The 18,998-nt window shown below is 36.8% G+C and overlaps 1 protein-coding gene across 1 annotated transcript in view; it reads left to right on the top strand.

The window, feature by feature from the left end:
- The window catches only part of LOC107750480 (fibroblast growth factor 10-like), a 14,561-nt gene extending 13,128 nt beyond the window's left edge, over positions 1 to 1,433 (top strand). Inside the window, exon 3 of the mRNA XM_016565852.1 lies at positions 675 to 1,433. Coding sequence (XP_016421338.1) covers positions 675 to 869 — 195 coding nt within the window. The 3' untranslated portion in view covers positions 870 to 1,433. The remainder of the gene's footprint in view (positions 1 to 674) is intronic.
- Positions 1,434 to 18,998: the final 17,565 nt, after the last annotated feature.

The following is an 18,998-nucleotide window of genomic DNA, read 5'->3' as shown; positions in this document are numbered from 1 at the left end:
ATGTGTGTGTGTGTGATTTCTTTTTTTGTGAGTTCTAAGAATAAAATGTGGAAATGTGGAATCAAAATAATCCTTATGATGATGCTGTCATAAAAATGGTGGAGGATACAGGTCATCTTATGATACATATTCATTCTGAAATAAACAAAAAAAATTTTCAAAAGTTTGAAAGATATCTTTGATATATGTACAAATTGATCATTTTAATGTGTCAATATTATATTGATAATATTAATATACAACATTATATACAATATTAATTTTATGAAATGCATTATTTTTTTCTGAAAGTAGTGGCAGCAATATTGACATGATGTTAAGATGAGTGAAAGTCAAGATAGTGGTGTACACAGTATATCTTATACTACATTCATTCCATTCCAAAATGGATTAATTCCAATTTTTTTATATTTATATAAAATATATATATATATTTTATATTAAAATGTAAGGACTGATCCTTTTAATGTAATATTATATTATAGCAATATTGTATACATATAACGATAAAACATTATATTACAATATTATATCCATTTTATGAAATGCATTTTTTTTTCTTACAGTAGTGACTATAATACTGATATGGTTTGCATTCGGATCATTGCTTTTTAAATAAAGCAACAAACCGATATACAGACTAAAACTGACTCACATATGTCTTCTTCTTTCAGAAGGATTTTGGCGCTGACTGCAAGCTGATAGAGCGGATAGAGGAGAACAGGTACAACACCTACGCCTCGGCAGAGTGGAGGAACAGGAAGAAACCCATGTTCGTGGGCTTGATGGCCAATGGGAAGCCGATGAGGGCCAAAAAGACCCGGAGAAAAAACACAGCCACACACTTTCTCCCCATTCCTATTGTGTAGCTACAACCCCACCAAAAGGGAACGTTTAACTGCACTGAGGAAAGACTTGGAATTTTTTCGACAGTTTGGAGAAGGCACTATGTAAAGGAACTAAGAGAACTCCTTTTCACTGAGTCCGATTGTTGTCACATATTTGTTTTTAAGTTATTGGCACCAGGGAAAATATGGGACATTTTTTATGCCAAACCCTTTTCTAGCGAAGGAAAGGTTGGACCAAATCCGACGGAGAGGAATCGGACATTGCAAACTCCCAGAATGAACTGAAGAGACCTTTCACAGAGTGTATTGCTTGTGTGTATTTGTGTGTGTGACCTTTGGATGCAGTTATTTATGCTGTACTAACTCATACGAAACACTCTAACAGACTCTCAAACTCTGTGACTCAGTGGACTGAAAGTTATGCAAACACTTACTGGAAGCACTTGCTCAAGGTGCAAGACTGAGACTCCGAGATGGAGACCCCGCATCCTACCATCCGAATTTAGTCAAGCTAGCACCATAGCGTAAAGAACTCTAACATTATTAACATGCAAAAGCCACTGTATTTGATATCTCCATTCTTTACCTGACTGCTTTGAAATAAATTATTTATTTTAATGTAATATTTAAAGAAAAACAAAGGCAAAAAAACATGGAATGGACATTTTTTTTATCATTTATGCTCCTCTTTTAAAGCTATTCTATCGGTTACACATGAATAAATAAATATATTTCTCCTTACCTAGCAGAAGTTGCGTCCATGATGCTGAGAAAAGCTCATTTTCTTCTTTTATTCACTTCTCAGAGGTCAAATGCATCTGTAAAACAAATGAACTTGCTGCACTTATAGAGGGAAGAGGTGATACGGTTAATACGTTTTCTGTACCTGTAAAAACTATCAGCTTTAGTGATTTTCTCAGTCACTGTTTACGCTATAAAAATACCATTTAAATTGAAACCAGACATCACTGTTTCATAAAGAAAGCAATAAAAAAATTTCCAGTGATAACTATGAGCTCATCTCTAAAAGCATTCAAGAATTCAAAACACACAGTCTTCGGTCACTGCCACACTTATTATTGTCCTAGCATCAGTCATGGAAGGGACACTATGCTTTAAGATTCTTTTAAAGCTGAGTTCACTTGTGCCCCAAGAAGTCTGGTACTCTGAATTGAAAACATTCATCTTTGTTTATATTTCAGCTGTTATCAAAAGCCACATATAAATCTATATCCATACTCAATGCCCTTTTGCCTCATTTTCAACTTTAACTACAACTTTCAATCATGAAACTCTGCTCTACTAGCCCACTCACTTCAAAGAGTCAATGTGAAGGGCATGTGGTGTGTATGTAAATATTGGCAGTAGATTATGGGCTGATTCTGATTATCTCTACTGTAGGCCTAACGCTTTTCCCCCTCTCAAAACATCGGAGCAGTTCCAGCAATTAGCAAATAAAAACTTTGAAGTTTTGGGTTGAAGTCTCACCTTTTTATCATAGTCTCTCTTGCTTTTTGCTTTCACGTGGGAACATGATGCTGACTCATGGACTTTCCCAGGCAGTTCTCATTGTTTCAAGTTAAGAGTATTGATGTGTTTGTTTAGAAGTTTTTTGGGGGTTTTCGTAAACATCTTTTCATGTACAATTACACAGAAATGGATTCAAGACTAGGGCTGGGAACCGAAAATCAGTTTTATTTTTTGAGTCGTATGATGTTCGGTTCGTTATCATACTTTATAGCATGGTGAACCATATAAAAATATTTCCATTGAGTTTCCAGCAATACACTCTAAAAAATGCTGGGTTGTTTCAACCCAACTTTGGGTCAAGTATGGACTAATCCAACCGTTGGGTTAAATTTTTACATTAAATTTTTAACCCAAAAGTTGGGTTAGTCCATATTTGACCCAAAGTTGGGTTGAAACAACCCAGCATTTTTTAGAGTGTAGGCACCGCAACACGGCAAATGAATCGCTAAACTGACAACGTCTGATTCCCGAACGAATGACTCTTATGAGCCGATTCTTTTCAGAGAATCAGAAACAAGCAGCACAGTTGATTACTGAATGAGTCATTCGAATGAGTTGGCTCTTTTTAGTGAATCGAAAACACAACGTAAACAGTGTAGTCCGATTGCCGAAAGAATGATTCCGTTGTTTTTAGTGAATCAAACAACTCAAATGTATTTATGCGGCCTCTAAAAAGACTCTAAAATTCACCTTTTGCAAGAATCATTTAATTGTTATTGAATTAGTATTTCTTTCCTTAAAAGAATTGTTAATGGATCCATTAAGGAACCAAAATCATAATAGTTATATTCTTTACCATTCCCAACCCTTTTTGTAAATGGTGCTTAATCTTCAAAGTACAGTTTAATATGAAAAAAGGCCTACATCGAGATTTCCCTGATAACTACCAAGCCTACAAACTTATTACATTAAAACGTCAATAAAGAAATAGACAAGGCAGATAAATACAAATACCTGTTGTATAAGTCTGCAATCCCCTGTTGACTCATGAAAGAGCCACAGAGTCATTTGGCTCTCGCAGGGAGAAACCGATTCAGATGCATCATACATATTCAGTACGCAGCGCTGAAGGAATTCCCATTTGTTGGTTTTAGCTGAAATATATATTGTGACCTTCACAGCTTCACAACTTCACTGTTTCCCCAAAGGAATTTGTGGCTTGTTGACCAAACCACAGGAGCAGCTGTAGCTGAAATATATATTGTGACCTTCACAGCTTCACAACTTCACTGTTTCCCCAAAGGAATCTGTGGCTTGTTGACCAAACCACAGGAGCAGCTGTAAATATTTAATTCCAGAAAGGTTGCTTGGAGAGCAGCAATAGACAGGGCCGATTTGAACAGCCCCGAGGGTAGCGGCACCGCTGCGTATTTTTGGACCTAGATGTGGTGATATTGAGCCAAGCCCAAGGAGTTCCAGTAACAGAGGCGCTCTCCTATCATTAGTGATCAACAGGTCTCCGAAACCTTATGTCAGCTAACATAAAAGAGCAAAAGTGCTAAATATAGTGGTTTTCAGACTGCACTTACAGCACGTGTTAAACACAGGGCCAGTTCAGGCTGAGATTTGTATCTGGTATGATCTCTCGAGGTTTCCAATTTCTGTTCAGCAGGTGTGTCAAACATTTGCCTTGGCTTTGACTGAGATGAAGCATGTGTTTATCAATTCAGCTCGAGTGAGTGAGAGAAACAGAGAGACCAGGCGCCTGCCAACTCCAGGCACAGAACACAGAACTGATTTTACAAACTAATATGAAGTCATATTCTGCATTTGAATGTAAGTTAATACAACCAAAGCGGGGGTGTATTTTCCTAGCTTTTTTCGTCAGTACTGGGATAAGATCAACATTACTTGTCAAATGTGATTTGAAAACATGAAAGTATCCAATTGAGATGGCAAAATAGTATGAGATCTTTCACAGATGGGCCTTTCTTGCCTAAACTAAAGTGTGTGTAATGTTCATGTGGGGTTGAAACTTGGGTTTGGGAAACATGCTGCTATGTTGGTGTTTATTTGGTCTGTCAACCATATTAATGCATTTTATCCAATAACATTGTTTTCTACAACAACAAATGAGCTTGATTAAAGACAACTGTGATCTGTTTTAAGGGTCTGATTTAGGCTTGAAAAACATGAGGTTTTATAGTGGTTGTAAGTACACATTGACCATTTCCTCATAAAAAGTTTTTGTTGTTCCCCATATTTTTCTTTCAATATAGTTGCATTGCTTTTGCATATAAAATTCAATAACGAATCTTGTGTTTCAGTTTCATCCCTTCTAAAGTATTGTGGCCTACAGAGAATTGAGCAAATCGCAACGAATTGAATTTTTCATTGACCTGTGAATCTGGAGGTATCAAAGTTTGCCACTGTACGATCAACAGACGCTTCAGAACCACGGACAGCTCTGGTTTAGTCTTTATGGAAAGTTGGGCTGATTTGAATTGACAGCTACAGTATTTACAGTAGACCAAAGACTAGATATTTAAGGACTTGTTGTGCAACTGCAAGATTACTTAATAGATTTTATGTAACCAACCGTCGTTGAGTTAGTCAGCACATTCTGAATCACATTCTGATTTCAAAGGGTTGCATCATGAATAATTGCATTACAGAACATTCTGCTTTTCATCGACTAAGAGTATAATATGTGTATGAACATTGTGCATGACACATTTAACACATTAAAATGAACACAGAAATGCCTCACTTATCAGTAATTAAATCCCTTTGAGTCAACATATAGAATACTTTACCACATAAAGCATTCACGTCGGTCTTAATGAAGTTACCGAATCAAGGCCTTCACAATAAACATCCTCACAGATGCAGACGAACTGAATTAAAAAAGCTATATGGGAGTAGTTTAACTTATGAGTTGGATAATGATGGCAAGTTCTTCAACCACTGGATGAAATTGTCAGGATCATGAACCCTTTCCATTCGCTGTGAGAGATAATGCATTAAATGTGTGAGGCGAGATAGTTCCTGAGAAACCCCAAGCCCAGTTCCTCTTGCTCACCATCTGAAGGAATCTTAAAAAATGGAATTGGATCAAACATGTCAAGAAGTGTTTAACTGAACAGACAGAAGGAACACAAACAAATCGGTGGTGTTTGAACACAAACACTTTTGATTTAGTTAGTTCAAGGAAAGTGAAGATATAACACATTTTCCATGCAATTTGCTGGGTTTGATGCTGAAAAAGAAAAAGGAACTCGATACCTTTAGGTTATGTAGCTATTTGCCGTATCCAAAACTTTTTAAAGCGCTCCGTCCACAGCATTCCATCCACATGCATTATTTTGTTTTCCTGTGGGTAATATCTGGGTGGGCTGGCGTGTTGTCACACATGGCGTGTGTATGTGTGTGTCTTGGTGATGAGAAACCTCAGGGATTCTGCCTGCAAGCCTTGGAGGACTCTCAGCGGTGAGAGGTCTGGGAGCTCTCGTCTTCAAGGCCACATTGCGTCATTACATAACGCTAGCACTGGACATCTGGCCTTGACATGAAACTTTCCCTATATCACCTGCTTATTGGACAGAAAAACAAGTCTGGTTCCTTTCAAAAGGACACATGTCTTACCTTACTTCATACTGCGTGGAAGACGTTGCTTTTAAAATCAGAGACTGCCGCCTTTTGGAGCATTTCAACACCTATCCTCCCTTATGATAGACTATTTGTGGTGTTAATGACAGAATTTCAAAGGAATCAACAAGAATGGATTTCGAAAGAAAGTTTGTGGTGAGTAAAATGAACGTCTTTTAGGAGTTGGCGTTGTTGGGAATACCACAAGTGATGAAAAAACAATGGGAAAAAAAATATGAATTCTTTACTTTTGTTGGATCAGTCACTCATCTTTGGTATTTGGGGGCAAGCATATTGTCTTTAGACCGCAAAACGTGAAACATCACGGATCCTTTTATTTTCAGATTAGACTTTCAGTGATAAAGTGTATTAAGCTCATGTTTCATGGGACAAACTAAATCCCGGTCATCCTGTTACAATAAAACCTCTGTCACTGTGACTTTTATTCACAAATCCTGATGTTCTATCAGTCTGCCTACTGAGACGGATATTAAACAGAGCTTCATGGAATTTGAAGTTAACCCTGGAGTCTTTCCAGAGCTGTATGAATAAGGCCTGACCTCCTTCAGACTACACACCAAATGCTAATAATCAGGGTTTTGATATGTCACAGTCAATTTAATGGGTTAGCTTGTGATAGCTCAAAAATATCAGTTGGACTCGCACCGTCTCGTATAGCATGACAGCACAATATCCCAATCCTGCAAAATGAAAAATCATTTGAATGATTATGTCTGGCAAACACTCCGATGTGTTCACTGAAAAATAGAACAGGCCCTGCAAACTGGGCCCTACGCTTTATTTCGTTGGAATTGCAGCACAAGTCGTGGCAAGTACATGGTTAATATTTCATTTTCATTTTAAGTGGCGTGACTGCCAAACATTTAAAAATCTGCACCATATGTTGAATGTCCAAAAACTGAGGCTGAACCTATTGAAATTATGAAAACTGTGAAGAAAAATGAAAAAAGTGTTTTTTGCTAGTATTTGGCAACATCTTTTAAGGGCTGAGAAATGATGAGGTCCATTAATGCTGCTGGAACACTATGTGAATTTTTCATTTATGCCTGATGTGTGGGAAGATCAAACATATGCTCAGAAAAGCATTCATATCCCAAATTCAAAACAATAGTGCAGATCATTCTCTCTTTTATATAAATATAAATTTCAAAGAAGAAAAACAAAACAGCTGGTGCCGTTTCGAGATTTCATATTGCTATACACAAATTTCACATTCTGTAACATACTACATGTATACATAAAGTCTGCGCTCTGTTTTGAGGAATGGTTACACATTACATACCGTATATGACAGTGATGCTTTTAATATAATATTATGATATGTTTCTCTGCGGAATACGGCATGACATTTTATAAGTAATAAAGCCATCGCACAAACAACTGCACATCCAAATAATACAAAATGTGTTGGACTTCTTCAACTCCTTGTCCTGAGACACTTTAGTGTTAAAATTACCCAGAGAGTACACATTTTAAAAGCCTTTTTGGAAAATGTAAAACACATGCTTTCCACATATGCAAGCAATAAACATCCTCTGGCCCTATATGTCCCCAATTTCAGCCATCACACAAGTGTAGATAATAGCTATAAGGAGTGCCCAAAACATATTTTTATTGCATTTAGTCTTTTTTCCCCTTTTTCTCAAGGTCAATAAAGAAAGAAATAATAGGTTAAACCCAGTACTGGGAAGCAAAAGAACTGGAAAGTATTGATTCTTCTTACTTAAGTGCATTTTTCAATAGCGTGTCATTAACTGTTAGGTTTTTTTCTACATAAGCTATTTTTTTCCAAGTCCTAGAGTAGTGTTAAAAAATATATATCTTTTTTGTTTTCATCACATTGTATTGCGTACGTTTTCAGCCTTGCGAGCTGATCAAACATGAACTCTCTCACTAAAGCCTGATTAATTTTAGAGAATTGGTTTGTTCAGACAGTTCATGATCATAAATTAGAATATAAATTTGATATTGACAGTATATTAGAAGACATTAAAAGATTATCTTAAATAGTTTCAATGTAGCTACATTTTAATAGTACCATGTAGTGTAACTTTTTTTTTTCATAAGAATACCTTCAAGTTTGATTAGTTTAACTACCTAACTATTGTATAAGTAGTTTTTAACATGGCAAGCTACAGTTTTAAAGTGAAAAAGTACAGCTAAGAACTTTTCAGATACATTTTGGAGAATTTAATTTTAATTTTTTATTTTTTTCCTTTCGAGCCAATTCACTGGTTAAGGATAATAGTAAACATAGCATACTATTTTGAATAAAAGCAAGAGACAGAATTTTGTAAGAGCACACAAGTGTACCACATTATTGAGAAAGATCGCATGCACTACATCAGATTACAGAGTTTCACTTTTTAATTGTCACAGCATTATGGCCTCCTACTGCAGAAAACTTGTTCCACAAAGGCCTTGTTTCCTTTGTATAAAAAGTTCCTAACCGCAGTGTCACTCCCTCAGTAGTGCACTAGCAGTAGCATTCATTTTGTGTGGTCATTGTGTGGAAGCCGTATATCAAGTGGCACTTATTGATCTCTTATGAGCAACTGCAAGTTATTATTCTTTCTTGTCTAGAGACTTAAAAGGGAGGGCTGAATGACACAGCTCACTTTTATTGTATGAAACCCATGAAAACTTACTGTAAAAAACTCTTGTTGTTCATGTCTGTCAGTGGGTGTGGGGGAAAAGACAGTTTGATGGGTGAAAGGTTAAGAGAGGGATGTTTCATAAAGGCCTCCTAAAGACTGGTCTGCAACATGGGTTTGTTTTGAAAGAAAACAGTGACATGAGACAGAGGAAAAGTTCGCTAAGCCCGCTCAGGTCTCTCTCATTGGGCTCAATTTCCTTATCTCTTCTCCTCCGGTTTCTTTCCAATATCCTTCTTCCATTTTTTTATGTTGCCTCTCATGCAGTACTCAAAGTCATTGCAACAAGCACTTTAAAAACTAACATACTGTCTGGCCAGAGTAACAAATCCCATATGTCTCAGAATTGTAGTTTTTTTTTTTTAGATTGATCAGTGCAATGTGTCGCTGAATCCTTTACTTTTAAGCCTAAATATTTTAGACCCTCCAGCCGTCCATACTGTACAGTTTAGTCCAATCACATCCATCATGTGTCTTTCATTAAACATATACCGTAACAAATGTTCTGCCATATTTTGACACAGGTGACATCTAACGTGCAGCCTACAGATCTAATCATGCTAACTTGTATCTCATTCACAAATGTCCTGATATGTGATATATTTATCAAAACCTTAAATCAGATTGCCCACTTTAATGTCCGATCACAAAACTTAACTCACTCATCTGCCAAGAAACTTTTTTTTTTTTTACTTCCTATGTACCAAGAAATGGATTTTATCTTGTACTTTGTCAATGAGTCTTGGAGGTAACACATTACAAATGCCACATTAAAAAAATTTATTACTTACAGATTTTTATATAATATCGCGAAATATACCATTATGCTCTAAATTGTTCAATTAAGTTAAATTGAAAGTTGTTAAATGTGTAATTTCTGCAATTGTGATTCCTATATAAATACACCTATGCATCATAAAAAAGTAAAATTTGTGCCATATGTTATAGCATGCTATTTATTTTAGCCAATAAACAATTGTCTACAGCAAAATAGCACTTCTAATGTAAAACAATACCTGTAAGCCAAGCATAGTGCTTCAGTTCTGGAGGAGAAAGAGCGTCAATGTGCGAGCAAATTTTCACCAGCAAAATCTAGTATTTTAGTGTAAAAAGGAATCACAAACAGGAATTGAGTGAGGGCAAAAGTTTTCCTTACGATGATTTTGCATGATGACTACACATTCAGTCAGATGGTGAGAAAAAGCAACTGGAAAGCAACTTTATGCATTAAGAATGTAACAGTTGCTTTTTATAATGGGTCACTTAATATTATAATACATTACTTACCATTAGAACTATTATCAACAAACTCTTTAAAACAGTCTTCTATAGCAGGCGGCCTCCCCTCCCTAGTCTCTTCCCCTCTCCTTGTGAAATGTGGACTTGCAAGCTCTGTTGGTCTGTCTTTTCTCACCTCCACTCATTTGGGCCTTGATAAGAGCTCTCCAGCTGGGGCTCAGCATGGCTGCGACACTTCATCACACAATGTCTTGTGCGCTGCTCTCATTTACACGCACTCCTATTGGCCCACGGCATCACCCTTGCTTTTTACAAGAAAGGCACTTTTAACCATATGTACACAATACAAATTAAGTTTACCTTGGCCAGCAAGACTTAAAAGCCAGTGTCCTCAACCCTGCTTTAAAAGAGCTAAATAACTGTGGAGGGACTGACATCAAACAAGAGAGGAAACCAGGGGGAACGGGAAAGGGGGGGGGATGTCTGACCAGACTCCAAGCCTTCAATACGAAGGGAACAGAAGCTGGGTGCCATGTCATTTAATTAGCAAGAGAGCCTACTCTGTAGTTTGCTTGTGAGTTTCAGTCACGGAAGAATTACATCTCCAGGATGTTTGTCATGGTGTTGTTTGCAACTATGGCCCTACAGGTCGAAATTAAAAGGACATAATTTGCTTATTTTTGTCCATATAAAGGGCAGAATTACCTTGACGCTTCAAACAAACTAACCGACACAAAGTAGGGTCATGCTGGTCAACTAACCAACGGTTGTCAACTGTTTTTTCTTTCATTTTAGTTTTTAATGCGAGTGCCAATTAGCATGCTGACACCTTCTCTAAAGCTGTAAATACTATGTATTTATACGGATATCCTTGGCTTATGTGTTCGAGATTTTGAGAGTCTTGCAATGAGCTTCAAATTATTCAAAGATTCCTTCAAAATTTATCAACCCAGGCTCATGAAAAAAATATGACTTTGGCTACATTTCAGCAAAATGATACAGCATTATGTTGCTTCTTGCATTTTTCGTGACGCTTTCAAAGTGAAATGTCCAGTCAGTGAAGCTAAAAGCGCATTCAGTTCAAATAGATGAATGCGAATATGGAAAGTGCAATGCTGTACCGGGTGAGTTACCAAGCAAGTTTACTATATCTGAAAAGCAATACATATGGAGCTAGTTATGTAATACAAACCTCAAAATGTATTAGTTCACAAAGTTCGGTTAGTTAATCTGCCCCGTAATCATAATTAATGTGCAAAGTAATAAGAGTTGAGCTTAGGTTAAAAATAATGGTTAGGCTGATTAACTGATTTTGAAAAAAAAAAAGATTTTGCACATCATTAACACAATCCCAAATAAGTCCTAACCATTTATAATGCTAGTATAATAAAGTTTAGTATAATTTCCTCCACAGGAAAACATTAATAGCTGTAGTATGTACACTGAAAGTCGATGAAGGCCTCAGCGGTAATGACTGAGAAATCATATGTATCGTCTAACACATATACTGGATGTATAAAGACTGGCATGTGGCAAATGTGGACTGTTTTCAATCGGTTTTCCCATCTGCCCCGGCTGTAACCTGTGGGGGGATGGCTGGTTATAGCACACTGAGTCAGCTGTCAACCCCCATTTACTGCTGACCCAAGAGCACTACTCACAGTCCCCTCACAGGTCCTCAGGCGGTGAGTTATATGAACTACAGTGACTCTGGATCTCTTGTTCCTTAAAGTGAAATGAAACGAAAACACAATTATTTCTAATTAGTGTACTGAGAAAAGATTAAGTTAGCTCTTATAGTTTCTTCTATTCATTTTAAGTTACTTAAGTTTTGGAACATTTTGTTGACTCGTGATCTGTTTTAGGGGTGAATGAAGTGCCATAATAAACACATTTCATTACACCAAATACACAAAATAATGTTCTTTTTAGCAGCGTCATATGACCCCTTTAACATGATGAAAAATAATTTGAAAATTTCACACAAACTAGCATGGCACAGAATGTCATATCTAAAATACTGAGAATTAACTAAATAACATTTAAAAATATATATTTAAAATATATTTTTTTGAAGTTGTAAATAAAGATCATTGGATTTTTTTAGCAAGAAACTACTATTTCAGTTTTTCTACTTCAAAACTTCATGTTTAATTCTGTCACAGCTACGCTGCTCGCAAACACACGAAGATGAAGAAGGTTTATAAAGTCTTTAATCCAACACACAGGTTAGCATAAATGCAGACGAGACTGGACAAACTAGAACTGAACACACAGGAACTTAAATATACAGACCATACAAGAATAATTAACTACACACACCTGAACAGAATGACACAATTAACTCAGTGAAGGGGAACGTGCATGAGGAAAACCAAACTGAATGACACGTGACAAATTCAGTGTTACTTGCCATTTTTTAAGAACTGTTTAAGAAATTCACTAACAATTTCTGAGTGAAAATTGCTTTTGTACCATTTATTCATTGTATTATTATTGAAGGTGGGGGGAGTGAATGTCCACCTTCAATACCACGACTGAGGTGCCCTTGAGCAAGGCACCAAACCCCCAACTGCTCCCCGGGCGCCGCAGCATAAATGGCTGCCCACTGCTCCGGGTATGTGTTCGTGTTCACTGCTGTGTGTGTGCACTTTGGATGGGTTAAATGCAGAGCACTAATTCCAAGTATGGGTCACCATACTTGGCCACATGTCACATCACTCACTTAATAATAATAATAATATTATGCATCCCTAAAACAGATCATGAGTCATTAAAATGTTTCAGTGATATATGTGAAGAAAAATATTTTTCATCACAAGAAATAAAAAAGTGCTAAAATTCTGCAGATGTTGTAGAAAAACCCAGGAAGAGTGACAACCATCTGACAACGAAATCCGCTATTAGCACATGAATGACAGAACACCAAACCACTGCCTTCATTAGATGTTTTATCAGTGCCCCAAAGGCTTATTTCTTGATGAGTGTCCCAGGCCAGGACATGCAGGAGATAAAGTCAGGATGTGCCTTTAATGCCAGATCATAAATGCCAGCACAGTGGTGCTTCTGGTCTGTATCCATTCCCTAGGTAAACCCACGATGCCACAAGAATCCACATGGCTGGAAGAGTTTAACTAGAAACTGACAGTTTACAAGGGGAAGTCAACATTGAGCTGAGCTGAACTGGGAACTGGCTGGGGAGGTGTGGAACTCAGCCATAATGTCACGGGTCAGGTTAAGTGTGTTTTTAGAGAAGGGTTTGTTAATAGGACGTGTTTCAACTCCCACTTATAAATGAAAGTGTCATTTATAAGCGGGAATAAGCCAAGTAATCCTATGCTTATTCTTGTGTCCTTGATTGGTATTTTATTTATATTAAACAAACATAAAACTATGTTCATGAGATACCAAAATAAGAACTGGCAACTAGGGATGTAACGATTCACTCAACTCACGGACCTAAATGAATCGCGATTGGTTTAGCATCTCAACCAATTTGAATCGTCACATATTTAAATCGATTTCCAAGCGGCTCGCAGTTAATCGTTACATCCCTACTGGCAACTGATAAACTAATAAATGTGAATCAAAAATAGTCTGATTCCCAAACTAAGGATTTTTACTAATTAGTTTAAAAAGACTATATATATATATATAAACACTGTTGTACTAAATAAATAAATACAACAGAAGGAGAAATAATACAAAATATATCAATATGCATAAGACAGAATTTGACTTGATGTTTCACAGGCATGTAAAGTGTCTCAGAATTTTTCAGCTTCCCATTATTTCCAACCCTTGCTCCTATCTTAAGAAAGATTCTTAAATTCTCCCCCACAAACACCCAAGGGGTCAAGTATGCTGGATTAAACCACCTTTTCAAGTGCTGGCTCTGGTTCTCACATTAGCAGCCTTACATGTCTACAATATTACCAATTGGATGCCTTTTATGCATACCTTTTTGACATCTTTGTGAGACTGAAATTCAAGTCAGCGAGGGGGGAAAATGTTAAATTGGCTATGTGAAAACTATGTGAAAAGAAAAACTGCAGTCTAACCGCAGAGAAACAAAAACAGCTTTTTTAAAGGTAAGTGGATTATGTGCATATGGCATGGGCTTTGTGACAGAACAGAGGTCACCGTTCCTCAGTTGTTCTTTCACTCACTCTCGCCCCTTTCCCTGGAGAGGAGCGTTTCTCAAGGCAAACCTGTTTGTAGTTACAGGGTTTGTTGTGCTCCTCTGTTTTGTAGGTCAACATGTCCTCCCCCCATTAATTGGTGGCTCGGTGTATCACGCAAGGAGAGTCGCAGCTGCTTCACATTATACAGGGAGAAATGCTGGTGGAAGTTGGTCATCTCTGCTCGGAGCAGGTTCCCTATAATGTACCTCTAATGTAGACTGACTTACTGTGCCCCCTCATGGGCTCCACTAACTGAAAACCACTATACTTCACCAACTGTGACCAAAGTACAGGTTTTATGTCTATACAAGCAAACAAACCCCCTCTATTTTGTATACACAATGAGGTTGGGTACAGTTTTGTACGGTAACTCAGTCCCATGAGCGCGTGGGTCTCCAGTGCAGACAAAGTCGGGATATGGGACAGGTTAATGCTGCAGTATAGCTGGCCTCACATGATGAGTGATTTACATGCATTTTTCCCCTAATGCCAGGTGCTTTAGGCATAACAAAGACTAGTGCATAAACAACACTATTACTGCCTTGACAGATGTGCATTAGTACAAAACATGTGCGTTTTGAGTATTAATAAAATCAGCAACCCCTAATGAGAAACTGGTACTTAAGCAATATCACACGAGGAAAAGCAGCATGATTGTGAATGTGATATTGCTTTAATGTTTGTTACTTTGTCTGCTTTGTTTTACCAACATAAATAGGCTAGTTCCAAATAAATTCACAGCAGAGCTGTGCATCTTCACGCACCTATTAATAAATAATTCAGTTACTTGCTCATAAAAGTCATATGTATCATGAATCAATGGGTGAATGATTCAAGGACTCATTCATAAAGGCAGTGACATGTATTGTGAATAAGCATTTCTGAATCGGATGAATGATTGAGTGCCTTATTGATTGTTTTGTTTATGAATGAATTAGCATTTTTTAATGATTTGGTTGGGTGAATGATTTAGTGATTCATTCTTAACTGCACTCGAAATTGCATACTCTCTGAGTAGGTACTTCTTTTGAATAAGTAATTACTTTTCAACCATTAAAAATGCATGTTCTATATAATATGAATGTGTGTAGTATGAATGTAATCTGGATGTTGCTTCACTGCCATTTACAAATCCTCTCCTGTGGCATTTTGGGATAATAAAATGTCCATTGAATGGGCACTTCAGAATCTTACCAGATGTAATAGGTCATCTAGGGACTTTTTGCTTACTGTTTAATAAATGCTGTCAATTTGGACATACTAGTCTTTTTACATATTGTTTTTTTTTTGCCTACTATATTATAGGAAAATATGCATATTCAGATGCAGCTAATGCCTTGCTTCATTCCTGAATGAATCAGCATTTTAAATAATAACAGTGACTTGTCATTTATGAAGACGGTCGCCACCTACAATGTAACCTGCAGGAAAAGTCACAAAAAATCCCCACCAATAATAAACTGACTGCCTATAATGAGAAAACACAATTGCAGAATGCTGCTTCATCAATTAGATTTAAAGACCATAACTTTACAATTTATGGCATGTAAATGTAATCTCAGAATAAGACAGTAAAAGGGGAAAATCACAGGTCAGGAGAAACAATAATGTACAGTATGTGGAAAATAATGTGTTTTTTTTACTTTAAACCGCATAAACACATTTCATTACACCAAATACACAAAATAATGTTCTTTTTAGCAGCATCATATGACCCCTTTAATGTTTTCTTACGCTTTCTCTTAGTAACAGATCGCTGAAATAACACACACAATGTTAATATGGCAGGTGAGAATTTACTACTCGCCTTAAGGGACGGGCTGTTTGTGGTATCCAAATAGTGTGATTCAGTGTGATCACAGGCGCATTAAAATCATTAAACAATATTATGCAATAATAGCCACACAAAACGTCTTCAATAAAATACATGCCTATCATAGCATAGGCCACCTAACACGTGCAAGTGTGAAGCAGTATGTGAGTCTGGTACTGCAGCCCTAACAAGCAACAGAACTGCATGAGAAAAATCCTCCATCATGCAAGCATCTCCTTTTTGTTGTTTTGTTTTTTGAAATAGCTTGTGATTGACCTCAGCCTCCCAATCTTCTCCTTGTCCTGGGGCTCATATTGAGATTTAGCAAACAGAGAAACTTAGTAAAACCCCCTCCTTACTAGTTCTGTGCTTAACCCCGGCCACCTATACTGCCACAGGGCGACTCTGGGTGAACCTCGCTCTAAAAAAGGAAATGGGGCAAAACTATCAATTCAAGACACATGTTAGGGAGCACAGCCTTTTCCCTCAAAATAGAATAACCAATTACCAGTGCAGGAGTGGAAAATGTGAGGTGAAAAGGGCCAAGGTGAATGACACGGTTTTTGTTTTCATTGAAATACAGTATGTTGCCAGTGACAGACATTTTCTGCTAAATAACCTTCTCAGCTGTTATCTTAATTGACAAGCCAAAATATTGTAGCAAAAGTGTATTGCAATGAAACAGCAATATACTACACAGTCAAAAGTGTGTGGAACAAAAGGGGCAAATCCCATTCTACAAAACACTGTTTGACTAAGGAGATGACATGGGTGTATGATGACATTCTTGATTTTATGCACCTGATAGTAATGGGTGTAGTCCCAAACATTTCACTAGCAACTGTAGTGAACTGTGACATCAAAAGCAGCAGACAGGGAGAACAAACGTCTATTTCATGCAGGCCTCTCAAAAATAAAAAGGTCATCGACGAAACACACAATATCATAATTAAATATTATGTGACTCCTTGGTCAAACTGGTTCACAAAAAAGTAATAATTTGGGTACATAAACAAACAGGAAATCAGACATTATGAACAGCATCACAATGAAACTAAGTAACATCAAACCAAATTCATTTACACTTGAGTTTGGGGTCAATATTTATTTATTTGTTTATTTATTGTTTATTTGAAGGAAATTCATATTTTTATTCAAAAGTGAAAGTAAAGACATTTATACTTTTACACAAGATTAATATTTCAAATGAATGCTGTTCTTTTAAACTTTCTAATTATCAAAAAAAAAAAAAAATCAAAAAAGTCAAAACTCCAAAAATCACATTTCCCACAAAAATATTAAGCAGCACAACAGTTTTAAACACTGATTATAAGAAGAAATGTTACTTGAGCACCAAATCAGCATATCAGAATGATTTCTGAAGGATCACGTGACACTGAAGTAATGGCTGCTGAAAATTCAGCGTTGCATTACAGGAATAAAATCAATTTTAAAATATATTGAAATTGTTATTTTAAATTGTAATAATATTCCACAATATTACTGTTTTTACTGTCGTTTTGATCAAATAAATGCAGCCTTCGTGAGCATGAGAGACTTCTTTCAAAATCATTCAATTTGAATAAAACACATTTGAGATTATTCCTTTAAAATCTTTATTTGAGCATTTCTTGCATGGGTTACTTTCAATGACACAAAGGTTAAAGTACAAATATGCAAAATAATGAGTCAGTAAAATTATTACTCTGTACTAGAACCTTTGATAACCTTGAAGAATAACTTTTGTAAAATCTAACATGAACATACTGTGCAAAAGTCATTTTTGTTGGACTTGCTGATTTTGAGGAATGAAGGAATGAGAAAAATGGCCTCCCACAAGGCTGAATTTACCCATTTCACCACAAATTAGTGGCATAACCAACAGAGAAGAAAATTCAGTGCTAAATCAACATCACCGCAGAGAGGGCACAAAGAAGGAAAAAAAAACAATTAAGTTCTTCTCAACGAATGAGTAGCAAAAACAATCCAAGCGAGTGATATGTTGACTAGAAGTTACTTTTCACACAATTGGGCTTTTATAACGGTCAAAACATTCCTAGAAATAGAAAGCAGTTGGGATATGTTCGGCAAGACAACCACAGCAATTGTGCAAAAATGCCAGAGCTGCTTTTCCATACATGAACTGGTCTACTTTTTAAATGTATCAAGTCAAGGAATAATAATAATAATAATAATAATAATAAAAATCTTTAGAACAACCCATAGCAACATTGCACCTACAAAAACTAATAATACAATAAAAACACAGATTATCCATTCTGTGCCAATACAAAAATAGTTTTAGTACACCTTTTGCATTCCTTTCTCCCACATAATCTTGTAATTTCATACAGGTATTCAAATGTGGGGTAGGCTATCAAAGTGAAGCTAAATGAGCCAATGTCAACCACATACAATGGAATTCTCACATTGTTGCTCCCATTCCAGTAACCTCGGGGACACAACTGACAGAAATCAGCCGAGACAGAAGACGAGACGTGACCGCTCTATGAGCACTTACAAACAAATTGAGAGGTTCAGACAAGCAGATACTGTGGGCAATGAGTTGTGGCCTTTTCCCGCTAAGCGAAGGGGGGTATGGCGTGGTGGTCCAGCTTTCCTCTCATTAGGATTCCTAATTATGGTGACTTGTAGGAGTAGGGCACTCTCCAAACGGCCAGTAACTGGTTATTAGAATATTATTACAAACATGAGAGGTTGGCCCTGGGCGGCTGATTGCCTGCTCACGTGGGAGGTGCAATTTGACTGGAATGTTCAAGGCAGGGGGGACTTGGAATTGGTTGCCTAGAAATGAGAGCACCATGGCACATTCAGTAATTACCTGGACCAAAGGAAAATGAAGCAAGGGCTCAGATTATATCCCAAATTTGTTTTGATTTCTGTCTCCAATAAGGCGGGGAGAAATTAGCCAAATCCATAGCCTTAATTTATCCCTCGGTTTGCTTTGGTCTTCTAAAATTGGCCCCTGCCTCCCACCTGGAACCAGGCCGTAACCTGCTCCCTCAAAAAAAGAACTGAATTCAAATGAAAATTAACTGGAACAAGATAAATGTGGATTTAAAAAGTATTTGTTCTCTTATTTTTTTCCCGCTGTTAAACA

Source organism: Sinocyclocheilus rhinocerous, unplaced genomic scaffold (genome assembly GCF_001515625.1).
Source record: "Sinocyclocheilus rhinocerous isolate Xijiao unplaced genomic scaffold, SAMN03320098_v1.1 scaffold882, whole genome shotgun sequence".
In the NCBI taxonomy this organism is placed as follows: Eukaryota; Metazoa; Chordata; class Actinopteri; order Cypriniformes; family Cyprinidae; genus Sinocyclocheilus; species Sinocyclocheilus rhinocerous.
Note: the sequence above shows the minus strand (reverse complement) of the source record. Positions and strands in the feature narration are given on the sequence as shown.